This window comes from Ziziphus jujuba, chromosome 11, assembly GCF_031755915.1.
Source record: "Ziziphus jujuba cultivar Dongzao chromosome 11, ASM3175591v1".
Classification (NCBI taxonomy): Eukaryota; Viridiplantae; Streptophyta; class Magnoliopsida; order Rosales; family Rhamnaceae; genus Ziziphus; species Ziziphus jujuba.
In genome coordinates, this window is record NC_083389.1 from 16123992 (window position 1) to 16139035 (window position 15044).

Sequence of the window (15044 nt, forward strand, 5' to 3'; positions counted from 1 at the left end):
ATACATGCCTTCATAATTTCTAAAATTACATAAACTTCCATCCAGTTTATGCAAATTATTCCCATATGCTAAAATTAAGGCGTATTAGTGTAAATTGCAATTTAGTGTAATGGTATAATATACTTTTTTTTTTAATTTTTTATTTTTTCAAACAAAGATTATTTAAAAAAAAATTCAATCCATAGCATTTTAACATGCAATTTTTGTGCGCGATGAAATTCCAAAAGTCCAAAGTATTTTCAACTTCACGTAATTTCGATGCCAACAACAACCACGTGCCTTCGACGCTGTCACGTGACATTCACCTTCTTTGCAAAGACAGCAGTTCACACTGAGAAAATTACTAAACCACCACCACCGAACGCACACGTTGAGCTCTCTCCCTTTATAATGAAAACCCTAAAACCCTAACCTAAAACCCTCTTCTCCTCCTCCTCCTCCTCCGTTAACCCTAACGGACTTTTTTTTTTTTTTTTTTTTCCAGTGGCCGATCACCATGAACGACGATACCATGAACGTCGACCAATCACAGAGCTCAAAGGCTCAAACCCTCCAATCTATTACTACGGGTCCATTAGCCTCCTCGATATCCAAACTCGCCGGCTCGTCCTGTGCCATACCTTCGAACAAAGACTTCCATTTTTTCTACAACTTCGGCGAATTCAAGTCCCCTATCGAAGAAATCGCTAGGCGATCGCAGTCTATGCTCGAGTCGATTGGCTCGTCGACGAGGATATGGGGAAAAGAAATGCCTTTGCCCGAAGACATCGACGACGCGTACGATTGGTTGGTGAATATAAACGATGACGTTTTCGAGAGGTTCGGCGAGTCGGTGGACGAGTTTCAGAGGATTAGGAAGAAAGAGGAGGAGACCGGTCGGAGGATGAGTACGGCTGCGGAGTTGGAAGAGGGTGGGTTTCAGTTGGTGTATGGGAAGAAGAAGAAGGCAGCGAGTCAGCTGAGTAACTCGGTGAGTGGGGGGCAAGATTCGAGTCCTGGGTCTGGGATAAAGGTTGTGAAAAAAGATAAGAAAACTACTGGAGTGAAGCCGAAGGTGCCATTTCATGTACCGACTATTCAGCGGCCTCAGGACCAATACAATTTTCTGGTGAATAACTTGAACCAACCGTTTGAGCATGTTTGGCTGCAGAAGAGTGAGGATGGTCAGCGGTTTATTCATCCCCTGGTTAGTTTCCTTTTCATAACTTTGGGTATGGTTGTATTTGATATTTGATTTTGCTTCTCAACTTGGGCTGTCTTAGTTTTCTTTTATTTTTATATTGGTTTTAGTTTGGTGACCTTGTTCAATAAAAATAAAATGGTTTGTGATTAGAAAGAGAGAAAATAATACTTGTGTGGAGTCTTAAGTGATTGTATTGATGTGCTGCCATAGTTTGAATTTTGATACGGTTTCATGAAAAGTTTCATATCTCAAAACCTGATGTCAATATATGCTCTTTTAAGAGTGAAAGGTATGTCCTTGAGCCTGTGTGAAGTTAGGGGGTCCTCTGCAGATTCCCATGATCAATATATTCTGATTATTTGGTACATGAGCTTTGTTTTTTCCTTTCATTCTATTTATTTGTATATGACAAGGTATAAATGTAATAGGGAATGATGAATATTTATTCTTAAAAGAAGAAAACAAAATTATTGAAGCAAATAGACTGCCCATGGGGATAACCGTGAAGATTCTTTTGTGGTTGTATCCATAAATTTTGACTTTAAGACTTTCACATTTTTAGTGATGCATCCTAGAATGATGGTGTGGTCCTGTTATGCATCCTTGTGATCACTTTGATTATACTATGAGAAATGTAACATGACTTGGTGTGAGCAACTTTATTGAATATTTTTAATTACTTTTTTCTTTCAAAGATGCCATGCTGTTTATTAGCTATTGCAAAGCAATTGAATATCACTAAGAACACCATTCTATTGTATGCATTTTTAGTCACTTATAAACCTGTGTAAATCCACCACATTAATTTCTTTTGTTGAGCCGTGGTGATGAGTGTAATTTAATCTTTGTTCAGTAAATGAGATTGTGTAAAGGCATTGAGATTTGTTTATATGAATTATTCATATCCTATGCTTATTCAATTATATATATGTATTACAGCCTTGCATCTTCAAGTTCCTTGGTTTTTATTTATATATATATATATATATATTTTTTTTTTTTTGGTTGCCAACATAGGTAAATACGTTATATTTCTAAGTGCTCTTTTTTAATTTATGAAGGAAAACCTTTCTGTTATGGATTTTATTGATAAAGATATTGGGGATGTTGAGCCTGTCAAACCACCCTCATTAGAGTGTACACCATACAAGCTTGTAGAGGAAGTCAGAGATCTGAAGGAGCTGGCTGCAAAATTGCGTGGTGAAAATGAATTTGCGGTAAAATTTGACTACAGTATTTTGTGTTTTATTGGCATAGTGATGCTCACCAATTGTACTTCTGTAACATTCTTTTGGTGGCTAGACTGTGTGTTGAAGTTTTAGAATTGGCTGTATTTATTTGAAAAATGAGGTATTTCTTTGAATGACAAACTCACTAATAGAATTCAGTTTCGCTGGAAGAAAACTGTAAGCTGTATCGCACAATTTTTTTTATATGTTGTCATGTAGACCTTTTTTATTAGCTTTTCGTTCTTTTACATTGGTAGGCACTTGGCTCATTTTTTATTGGTTCTTGCTTTTTTACCTGGCAGTATAGCATTTTCATTTCTATTATTTCTTGTCCAGGTTGATTTGGAACATAACCAATATCGTTCATTTCAAGGATTGACTTGCTTGATACAAATTTCTACGAGAACTGAAGATTTTATAGTAGATGCCTTAAAGCTTCGAGTTCATATTGGTCCATATCTTAGGGAAGTTTTCAAGGACCCTACCAAGAGAAAGGTTGATTTCTTTCACATTTTCTTTTCTGGCTTTATAGTAGAGCTACCACATTTTATAATCATACTTATATTCAATTAGGTAATGCATGGAGCAGATCGAGATATTGTGTGGCTTCAACGTGACTTTGGCATTTATGTCTGCAATCTCTTTGATACTGGCCAGGTATTGTGGCTTTGGAACCTACTGAAGACATGGATTTCATTTTAGTTTTGCTTACCTCTGCCATTTGATTATGTAGAGAAACTAATTTCGTTTGTCAAATCCACTTTTTGTGACTAAAATTATTCCAATTCATATGTTATTGCTACAACTTAGGCTTAAATTAATAGTTCACTTGGGAAAGGGAAAAAGTATTGAGAAGATTTTAGCTTCTATTGTTATAATAATGGTTGTAGGTGAAAAGTAAAAATAAAAATAAAAAGAGAACAATGTAGATTTTTTAGAAACTCTAACTTTCATGAAAACATGTGCTGGGATTTGCTTCCATTTTTTTCCCCCCTTCTAAGATTCTTAGCAAACATAAGCCAAATGTTTTTGGGTGGTTGAAGTAGAGACTTGGTTTGGCAATACCAACTTTTTTGAGATAAATGGATATATTTTAGAAGTTATTTCTTTGTTTGTAAGGTTGTACTAAAGGGTAAAGCTGTTTAAGTTTTCATTATATATTTTTATGAATTGTGTGCTTATTTGTTGTCTGCTAGCTGGTCATGGGGCATAAGACCCTAAGTTCCTCTCGCTGCTTCTAGTATAATCCCCCAGCAATCATATAAAAAGAGGATTCTGGCTGTTAGAATATCGTCATAGTTTTATTCTATTTATTATACTTAGTGATTGGGTTTCTTTTCCCCCTTGTTTTGTCTTAATCCTCAGGCCTCAAGGGTATTGAAATTGGAAAGAAATAGTCTGGAGTTTCTTCTACACCACTTTTGTGGAGTTAATGCTAACAAAGAGTGGGTTTCTTTTTCTAGTTTTCTCACTTCAGTAGAAGTTGCTTAATCTTCTGCTGAACTCAGCTACTTATTCCCCTTGCACTATAAGGTTGACCATCAGCTCTTTTCAGATACCAGAATGCAGATTGGAGATTACGCCCTCTTCCTGAGGAGATGGAGAGGTAATAAATCAAGTTGTACTATATTCGTGAGTCGATGATGCTAGTTAAGATGAATACTTAATGACACTGTTTATCCTGGTGCTAATTCAATGTCCAGGCCATGCATTTAATTATGAGCCTTTTTTTAGTTATAATGTAATTAGCAATATTTAGAGGCTGTCTATATTGTTCTAATCCAAGTTTTAAAGACCTTTTGTCTATTGTTTTCTTTTTGTATGAATGAATGGAACCCCATTAACTTCTTGTAAAGGTTCGTGGTTGTTTACTTCTGTCAAATGTAATATAGGTTTTTGTTTTAGTTAGCATTTGTAATGTTGTTGTTGGAATTATCTCTAGTGGTGTTTTTAAAACTAGACTGTTGATTTAAAGAACCTCCTTCAACTGAAGCAAATTGATTTGGGGAATATATTTCACGGTATTCACTTGGATCATAAATTATTCTTTGTGCTCAATTTGCTAATATCTTCTTTGCCATTTCTCTCATGTGGTAGAGGTATTAGATTTGGGTTGATGTGGATTGTTGGACTGACACCATCAATCTAATTGAGTTTTCTTTGCGTGGCAGATACGCCAGAGAAGATACACACTATTTATTGCATATATATGATTTAATGAGAAAACAATTAATCGCAATGTCGGAGGAGTCTGAACAGTCTGATGCTTTGTTAGTAGAGGTACAATCTCTTTAAACCCTTGTATCTCTGTTGTGTTCTTGCAGTTCTATTGTTTGTTCTCTTTCCCTTTATTTATTTTCTTCTTGCTTTTTATGTCATGTTTCTAATATTTTTATTTGAGCTGTGTTTATATAGAACATATGATTTCTTCGCCTTGTGGCACTCATAAGCACTGCAAAACATTTTTTTGTGCTTAGCAACTGCCCCTAGGGGAGAATTAGGATGGCAAAGGCCATTTTCATTTCCTGACTTAACCTGGGTTTGAACCAGGTTATGGGCATTTAAAGCCAAAGCTTACTGATTAAAAAGTATAAGTATATTAGCAGTCCAAAGGTTGATGCTATTGGAGTGATAAATTTAACTATTGATTTGATTAGTTTTGGTCTAGATAACTTGTTTTCTCAGAGTCAGTAACATGAGTATGGTGCATAGATAGTCATATGTCTCTGGAAGTTTATATTGTGCAAGTGAGCTAAATATGTTCCCGTTCTGAATAATTATATTATGTATTTATATGTAATACATTATTTGGAACAGAATACACAATGATTTTTGCATGCTAATTGAAGTGCTTTATGGCTGACAGGTTTACAAGCGCAGTTATGATGTATGCATACAGCTATATGAGAAAGAGCTTCTGACAGATAATTCATATCTTTATATATATGGGTATATTGCACATTGCCCAAGTTTCAGTTGGATTCTTGCTGCATTAGCTTGTTATTGTTATTACAAATTTCACCTCCTTTTTTCCGCTACTTTTAGCATCCATTTTTTTTTTTTTTTTTTTTTGTGGGGGGGGGGGGGGGGGGGGGGGGGCTACCTTTTCTTGGTAAAGCTTATCTATTTTTGTATTTTTTTTTCCAATGCCATTTTATAGTTAATTAATTGCATGTTTTAATTTTTTATTCTTTGTAATGCAGGTTGCAGGGTGCTAATCTTAATGCTCAGCAACTTGCCGTAGTTGCAGTATGTTGATTCACATTTTATTTTACGCATTATATGAAGTTTAAAACTAATTTACTGTACACCCTAGGTGGTAGTAATCCACTGAAATGTCATCACACCATGTATTTTATAAAATGTGCTATCACCGATGAGCAACTGTTATGATGATAAAGTGGCTGGATGAACAAAGGTTAAATGTTTTTGATTAGTCATGCATTGTTATTTTGTTTTTGACTCATGTAATGTAAATGCAGGGGCTTTGTCAGTGGCGAGACATTGTTGCTCGTGCAGAAGATGAAAGTACTGGTTATATATTGCCAAACAAAACCCTTCTTGAAATTGGTAATGGGAACCTGCACAAAATTCTACCAGCTTCTTCTGTTTACTTCAGTTTTGGCTCTTCTTTTTTTGTACCCCACCTCTATCTCTCAGTTGCATTGTAAAATTTTCAAACTTATTTACATATTCTCGTGTTACATTGTAAAGCTAAGCAGATGCCTGTCACAACTAGCAAGTTACGGCAGTTAATTAAGTCAAAGCACCCATATATCGAGCACAATCTTGGTTCTGTTGTTAGCATCATTAAACATTCTATGCAAAATGCTGCTGCATATGAGGCTGCTGCAGAGCGTCTGAAAGAAGGATGCATGGGAACGGTAAGGCCTATATATACAGATTGATGATTACAAAATTAAATTGACCTTGGATCTTTATTTGTATTACCTTGATTTGCCCGGGATGGATTGCTGACAATTTCTTGCTCATTATTGAAATGCAAACTAATATGATGCTTTTCAAATATTTTGCAACTATTGAATCTTTTGCTTTAGTTCTTAAGTTGGATTATATTTTATCATTTCATTGTTAAGTAGGGTAGGAGAATAGTTTTAATGAAATTGAGATTTATGGTATTATTTTAATTCATTGAACTTTAGAAACAATGAGCTCGTTCTATTAGGACATTCTTTGAATGGCTCAGTATGCACGCTTGGTCACAATCCACTGGATACTTCTGAATAGAGCTTGTCTTGAGCGTGTTGAAGGTTTACCAGATCTGTTGAATTTTTCATGAAGTTTCTGAAATCTATGATTCAAAGAAAAATATAGGATAGCTTCACATTTTTGAATGCTAATATTCTTGTTCTTGTTTGAGATTTTCATGATAAATCTGCAGTCTTCTGTTACAAGATCTAGCCTGATAATAATGGTTAAGCCTCTTTCCTATGTTGCCAGGAAGCATAATAGTCCTCTTTAAGGATTCTATGGTTGCTTAGGTTAATAATATCTATGTATACAATGAACTCATGTTTTCATCTGATATTTCTAGCTCATTTAGCATCTATCAGTTGCAAAGCATGTATTTCATCGTAACTGTATGGATCCTAGAACAACTGGAATTGATATTGAAATCTTCTAGATGTTTAATTGGCAGTTGGTTGGTCGAAGCTATATAGTCTTTGAATTTACTGGATTAGTCACTTTTCAAACGATGTGATAGAATACTTGTGGTAGAGTTAAAAGAGTCATGGAGAATTGGTTAACACTTTTAATTGTGTAGGTGCCTGAAGAAAATATAGTGGCTGAAGATGGAAGAAGAGCTCCCTTGCCTGATACTCTTGCAGATCTTAAAAGCAGCGATGGTGTTAATGAAATCAATGGTGATACCTCTGCAGTTTCAGCTGCTTCTCAGACACAAGAAAATAAATCTTTGATCCTTGGGCGCAATGCTTCTGAACTTAACAGAGATAGGCAAAAGAGCTCTTCCGAGCTTCACGGTGAAAGTGGGAGTGGAAAGATTGAATCTGGTAATTATGCTTCAGTCCTTTCCAGAGAGAATCTTACTGCTTCAGGGCAGAAGGAAGAAAGTACCAATATTTCTGTCTCTGATTCAGCGAAGGTATAAGTCATCAATGTCTTTTGGATATTTATGGTGTTTCGGTCTCTTTATTCCAAGAGCTTTATTTTGAAATGGTTGTCTATTCGTTTGTAGGTTCCTGGAGCAACTGTTCAGGTGCAAAAGAAGCCTACCCGTGCTTTTGGTGCTCTGTTTGGTGGTACAGTCACAAAAAGGAAGTTGGATTCTGGTAAAAAGGTCAGTATTGTATGCTTTCATGGATAATACAACACATGGCTGTGGAATCCAATTTCTGGAGTTGAACCTGGCAAATACTGATTTCTTCTCCTTCCCTGTGTCTTGTCAGAAAACAGTGTTATATGATGCTAGAACTTTGTCCAAGAATTGAATATTTTAATGCGCATAAGTGGTCCTTTTTCAAAACCAAAGTGGCAATAATTTGAAATTATTGGTTATTAGATTATATATGATATCTTGAAACTCCTGGTTTTTCAGGAAAAGGAAGAAATAAAGTTGGAGCAAATTAGAGCTTCAGTGAACTTCCCCATCCATTCATTTTCTGGCACAGTTGAGCAGACAAGACCAGTTGTGGAAGCATCCTTTGCAGCCTCTCAAATTCCACTTTCTGAAGGGCCTGCTACTGCATCATCTCCAAGCTCTCATTTAGAAGATATTATAATGCTGCAAGATGATAAAGATTTAGAGGAATCCAGAAATGGTGATTTGGAAACTACAAAAGAAGACAAGGAACATATTTTGGCCGTGTCTGGTTTGGAAATGGATAAAGAAGATGAATCCATGTCTCTTTCTGATTTGTCCTCGAGCTTCAAACAATGTTTTGAGTCATCCAAACAAAATAGGAAAGCCAGACAAGTGGATAAACCTCAAGAATCTGGCAGTTTGCAGTTTAAACCATTTGACTATGAAGCAGCAAGGAAACAGATAGTGTTTGGGGATGATTCAAAGGAAGATATTGAAGCAGAAGGTGATGGACAAATCAGTAGCCATTATTATGGGGGAAAAAAGAAGAGTTCTGTTACAGGTCAAGTCGTAAAAGTTGATGGATCAAGAGAATTATCACAAGGTAAAAGGCGTCAAGCTTTTCCGGCAACTGGGAACCGTAGTGGAACGTTTCGTTGAGCCATTGTACTGTTTCTTTTCTGTACAACAGAATTGGGAAAAAAAATGCTCTCAGCTTTCAAAAGAAATCAAACAGATTAAGAAAAGAAAGCACAGTTTTGTAAATCTTGTCTTTTAAAGTTTGTGAGAAGTTGGAGGGTTTTTTTTCTTTCCTTTTTTATTTTTTTTTGGGCTATCTTATGCGGGAGATAGTCTGGTGGCACACGTCCACTATCTTAATGTAAACAGTCTCCAAGTTCCAATCTTTAGCGCATGGTGAAAAAAAAGAAAAGAAAAGGTGAAAACATAGAAACACTCTTATTTAAAAATCAGAGTATCTGTTAATGGGGGTTTTAAACTTATTAGAGGATATTATTATTTAAAAATCTCTTTACTCATTTTAAAACCTACTATTTTTGCATAATTCTTTTCCCTCTTTTCGTTGCCTTTTTATTTCAAAATTTGTTTACTAATTCCATGATCAATAAATTATTCCCATCATAGGGAAGGGTTAGATTTTTTACATTTTTCCAATTTGAAGTAATATTTTAAAACTTTCTTTATATGGTAGAAAAATCCTTAAAATTTAAAATTAATTAACTTTATATTTTGATCTAACTGTATATTAGGATTTAAAACGTTTGATATCAAGTTTTCAATTTATTATTTGTTTCAAGTTACTATTATGTAAGTTTTAAAAAAATAAAAAAATTTAAGAAAGAAAAATAGTTTAAATTTACATTAAAAAAAAAGAGAGTATAAAATTAGACTTGGACATGTATAATTTGTAGAAAATACGAGAGCAATCTTAAAAAGAAAAGTAAGTTAATTGCATTTTAATATTTTTAATTTTATAATTTTATAATTTAGATATTTGGTTTAAAAACTTACCATATTTTTATTAGATAAATGAAAATCAACCACCATATTGAACGTTTTATTTTTTATTAGTGCAAATTGCTTGCGATTATTACTGTATTCTACAGCATTAACTAACAAAGAATTATGTTTACGATTCTCACATAACTTAGCAAAGTATAATACACTGTCAATTAAATTTGTAAAGGTCAAAAAAAAAAAAAAAACATAATTATGATGTAAAATGCTCAATTTGCATCAAATAAAAAATAGAAAGCTTAATCAAATGAAAAATAGAGAGCTTAATCAGGCAGGTTTAAAAGATAGAGGGTTCGAACAATTAATTTGAAAAAAAAAAAAAAAAAAAAAAGGGGTCAGCGGTTAGCGTTTTGTTCGTTTCTGTCCACCACAACACACCTTGAATTTGATGCTGGCTCAGTCTCGCCGCAATCTTGAAGTGTGGACTTTCTGTTGCTCTCTCTCGCATTCTGTTGTTGGTTCGTGCTGAGACTAAGATTCCAGTGTTCCACGGACGCTGCTGTTTCTATCTCTTGTTTAGTGGAGCTCCAGCAGGGGATTCTAGGTGTGTCTCGCTTCGAAATTTTCTTTCAAATTTTTCCTTTATTATTTATTATTATTATTATTTTGTTTTGTGAATTTGATTTTGTAGTAGAAGAGTGAAGGGATTTTTGGATTTATGCGAAATTTGGTTAATAATATTAACTTTGTCTTTGGGTGAATTAGCAAGAAACAATTATTATTTGATGGGTTCGTTTTTCTTTTTGTAGTATTCACTACCTGCATTCATAAACTTTATTTTTGGCAATTGTTCAAGTTATTAATTACTTTTCTTCTTCTTCGTTTTATTATTATTAAATTGTAGAACAATAAACTGGAAAAAAGAAAAAAAAAAAGTTTATATTTTTTAGTTCTTTTCTGTAATTTCATACTTCAAAGTATTCTGAAAGAAAAGCCTATGTGGGGAGTAAAAAAGCTACCTTAAGTGGCATTATACATTCTTAGTGACAGTTCAATATTGTATTTGATCCTTTTGACCCAAAATGCTTTTTATCTTCAATTTTCGTGTTACCATCTTCTCCTTTCCATTCCAATTCTGTAGAAGCTGCTGTCCTCGGTTAAACTGTTGCTGCTAATTTTGTCCAACTGGATTACATACATTTTTTATTGCAGATTGTATACTAGCCATATTAATGTTGATTTTTCTTCAGTTTGTTGGCTTTTGCTGTTTGTTTCTCCTAATAAATGTGATTTTGTTTAAGGTGACTGTTTCTCAAGTTGCTTATGTTGATTTATGGAACTAAGATTTTGAGGTAGAGTAGGTGTTTTCGTTCAGTTGATGATGATCAAACATGCAGGGTTCGATGTATGACAATGCCCGAGTGATCATTCTAAATATGTACTTTAGAGTGAAAATCAAGTGCTTACTTTTTTGTTGCTACATACCAGCTACATTTCATAGTTTGGCTCAAAACAGATTATTTATTTATTAATTTTTTTAAATCCTTATTTGGTCATAAAACTAAGCTATATAAATATATTGTTGAAGTTTGCAATAAAAAAAACTAGATAATCTAATTAACCTCACTCTCACAGGGCTGAGCCTCTTCAAACTCCAGTCTTTCTCTCTCCCCAATGGCTGCATTTGTAAGACGAATTCCTGGAAACTGTCTTCAATATACCTGCATGTCGAATCCAAACAAGTCTTCATCGTACTGCTTCTCTAGGGTATTTTCTTCCACAATCATTGTTAAAGGTATTACACCTTCATCCATGTGAGCAAATATACATTCACCTTACAATGTATGGTTTTTAAATATACTTCATTTGAACACTAGAAAGGCTTTCCACCATTGTGATAAAAATAGGTAGTCTATTATGTTAATAAAGTAGTAAACTTTGGCACCTAAATTCATATATACAATCAAACATGATATGCAAACACACATACATATATGCTAATTTATACATGGTACATAATTTACCATAACATTCAATGTCTTCTTCTTCTTCATTTTATTTTATTTCTAAATAGGAAAACTCAAGTCTGGGGCTTTGAAACTTTGATATTAACGAAGACAATCAAGTGGTGTCCAATTAGGCAAAGCACTGCATGAGTGCTTATGATTCAATCTTAAGTATGACAAGTGAAAACTTTGTTTTCTGCACTAAGCATAGTTAAACTAAATTCATCACAGCATGGAATTTATTAGTCGTCTATGCTACATTAGATACCCATTTTGCTTGCCATTATGTCTCATGTTAATGTTAAATTCAGTCTTAGAATCTGATCCCTCTAGAGCTACATTGAAACTGCTATTGCAATATTGGAAACCCGAAAGTAGGAATTGGGGAATCTGAATTTTAATTGCCACCATTAACATCTGCCTCTTAGACATGGGATTCTTCTTGACAACATAATGTGTGAAAGAATACCTTTTCTTCATTTTTTTTCAGAAACGTTGCATTCCTTGACACCTAAACTTTTCATACTTGTGCTCTTTCCATATTCATAACTGATGGCTCTGTTACAGGTTTTCCTTTCTCTACAACAGATGAGAGGTTGGCTGAAGTATTCTCACAATTTGGTGAAATCACTGAAGGTATGTTCCAACTTGTTTATACAAACTTTGATACGTGTACATGTCAACAATCACCAAAGGTGTGGCCCGTTTTCTTTTGCAGTTAAAATAGTGAAGAACAAAGACTCAAACAAGTCTAAAGGTTTTGGATTTGTGACGTTCACTGGTGAAAGTGATGCCCAGAAGGCTAAGATGGAGATGAATGGACAGGTAAAATGCATTTTCTGTTTAGATTAAACATTGCAACTTGCAATTTTGACAATAGAATTACTTGCAGTTATTGGATGGGCGTGCTCTCCTTGTAGACAATAAATCTCCTGAAAGACGTTTCAAGGATGCTCGCAAGAGAACCAATCAAGCCGGTGGATGATCGTTGATTTCCTTCAGACATTCTCACCATTGCTTTTCTCCTTGAATGATGGTACATATGGTACTTTTAAACTAGCATGTAGAGCATCCTATTCTTTGTGGAGTTGCACTGAATCACTAGTCCTATCCTCACAGTGACTGTGATGAATGATGCCCCGTACACGATTCCCTTCAGAAGGATTTTATATTAGTTGGATTTGTGATGGAAAAACCAATGTGTTGCAAGGAGTGATATATGTCAAGCTACCTACTTTAGTGTTATCATTATGAGTTTAGTAGAACATTCTATTCTCTGTGGAGTTGCACTGAATCACTAGTTCTATCCTCACAGCGACTGTGAATGAATGACGCCTCTTACATGATTCCCTTCATAAGGATTTTATATTACTTGGATTTGTGATGGAAAAAACAATTTGTTGCAAGGTGTGACATAAGTCAAGCTACCTACTTTAGTGTTATCGTTATGAGTTTTGGATTTATGGGATTGTTTGTTTTTCATAACCAAATCCCTGGTTTTCAATGGACAAGTGCATCTCGAAGTTTTCTTACGTGCAAGAAGAAAAAAGTAAAACAAATTTAGAATTAATATTCCAAGCAGCATCTGTTTCTCATTGCTAGAGGGACGGTATGGAAGTTGAGAGTAGTTGAAGTCATGATGTTAAATGTGACTCGAGAGAAGTTAAAAAATTTGGAGGGTGTTATAGAAAGTCAAGGTATAACTTCCTGTATCATGTCATGCTTTTGGTGCTTGAGAAGTAGTTATGTCTCTAGCTAATAAAATTAGTTTTTTGTAGTAACTTCTAGGTAGCATGTTTCTCTAATTAAAAAATAGTTGAAATAAGCAACCATCATAGTTTCATTTGCACTTGAGGTGTTATAGAAGTGGTTTTGATGGTATTGATGTTTTATATATTATTTCCCGAGGAATGTATATTCCTTTCGGCATGACAAAGTGGGGAGTAGGAAGTAGTTTTGAAATGAAAGTTGGTCCCGCGGATTTCGTACCTTCCAAGTCTATTATTTTATGCTAATCAATGTCTAATTGCAGAAACTGCGAAATCAATGGGCTAGACGTATCGTAGTGAAACCAAATGATCTCAGCTTTTCAAGACGATCAAACTGATGTTGGGGTTTAACCGAACCTTCTGCCCATTTCATACGGAGAGCAACACTCTGGATACATATTAGGTTGTTTTTACCAATTTTTGAATATTAATTGATGTGGCAATGTTTTATTTACTCAAAAGTTGATTTGACTATAAGATAATAATATGTGTATATATACATACATATATCTATATATATATATAGATAGGATAATTTTATGATGCAGTATATCTTTATGTGTAACTGTATGATACGGACTATCCGCACCATAACGTCACCTTTTATATATATATATATATATATATATATATATATATATATATATATATATATATATATATATATATGTGTGTGTGTGTGTGGGCGCGCACATGTTTTGCGTATGTATTGTGTGTGCACGCGCGTGTGTGTTTGTGTGTTAGTGTGTATGTGGAGTGAATTTCTGGTGCTTTTCGGGGGTACCCGGTAGTTTTTATCGTCCATGTATATATATGGGCTGTTATATGTGGACAAATCCACTATGATCTGGGTGTGGTAGGTTAATTACATGAAGTGCCTGGTAAGTTATGTAATTCGGTTATATATAATTTATGGTATATAATTAATGGATTACATGTAATCGATTAGATACATCCAGCTTAATTTGGGCATGCCTAAGCATTTAGCAAAATTTTACTATAAAACGCAAAATGTCCACCTTCATACCGTAAGCATCTAGCATTAAATAACATTAAATAACGGATTATTTGATAAAGATTTCCTACGTGTTAGTCTAACGTTAGAAAAAAAAGGGAGATGCGATTTTTTATAACAAATCTGTATATACATATTCATCCTTGCATATGAAGTATTGAATTGTTTGACATTTGTTTTGCATATAAGTAGTTATGACTTTTCAATTTAAAATTAAGAGTTTTCACATTCCCCCCCCCCCCCCCCCCCCCCTAAAACTTTTCCACGTTTTGCAAGTTATCTTTTAAATCATAAAATCTTTCGTACCAAGTGGGACAACCTTGCGGCGCCTTCTCGGACACTTGTTAGAATATCTTTACACCTAATTATAATAATTATATAAAAAAATCTAAAAGCTTTCATATATACATATATATATATATATATATATATATATATATTTACTACTATTTATTTGCCATTTCAGTTTAATTATCATTTTATTAAACAAAATTGGAAATAAATGACAAAAAAGGGATAATTTAGCCGACGATGCAAGAGTTTTGGAAATAATTTGATTATAAATTGCAAAAAAGGAGCTAATAAAGTACCTTTTTTTTTATCCTAAGACAACCAAAAATTTATTTAATGTACTTTTGAAGGTAATGTAAATTCGTATTTCATTAAAGACTTAAAAGTATTTACTTGATTATCGGCTAAGGGAGAGACACAATACATGTGATATCTTGTAAAGAAGGTTTAAAAGTATAAAATTATATATAATCCTCTAATTGATATTTTCTTTTAAATTGTTCGTATGAATC

At 34.0% G+C, this 15044-nt stretch overlaps 2 protein-coding genes across 3 annotated transcripts; both read left to right on the forward strand.

Moving 5' to 3' along the window:
- Positions 1–344: 344 nt before the first annotated feature.
- On the forward strand, positions 345–8943 carry LOC107405322 (protein RRP6-like 2). Its single transcript, XM_048465238.2, has 14 exons — positions 345–1186; positions 2245–2400; positions 2749–2907; positions 2986–3069; positions 3778–3857; positions 3968–4018; positions 4584–4692; positions 5279–5361; positions 5616–5661; positions 5895–5982; positions 6127–6296; positions 7199–7537; positions 7631–7732; positions 7991–8943. The coding sequence occupies exons 1-14, from the start codon at positions 497–499 to the stop codon at positions 8633–8635; spliced, it is 2802 nt and encodes a 933-aa protein (XP_048321195.2). The 5' UTR covers positions 345–496; the 3' UTR covers positions 8636–8943.
- An 831-nt stretch (positions 8944–9774) lies between these two features.
- On the forward strand, positions 9775–13776 carry LOC107405318 (small RNA-binding protein 11, chloroplastic). 2 transcript variants are annotated; one of them, XR_007238576.2, is made up of 6 exons: positions 9775–10055; positions 11087–11246; positions 12025–12093; positions 12176–12282; positions 12350–12493; positions 13490–13776. XR_007238576.2 is itself a non-coding variant. In XM_048466182.2 (5 exons), exons 2-5 carry the CDS (start codon positions 11126–11128, stop codon positions 12440–12442), a joined length of 390 nt encoding a protein of 129 aa, XP_048322139.2. In that variant the 5' UTR covers positions 9777–10055; positions 11087–11125; the 3' UTR covers positions 12443–12899. The 2 variants fall into 2 exon arrangements, 1 of the variants encoding a protein (XP_048322139.2); XM_048466182.2 differs by lacking the exon at positions 13490–13776 and having other exon boundaries at positions 9777–10055; positions 12350–12899.
- Positions 13777–15044: the final 1268 nt, after the last annotated feature.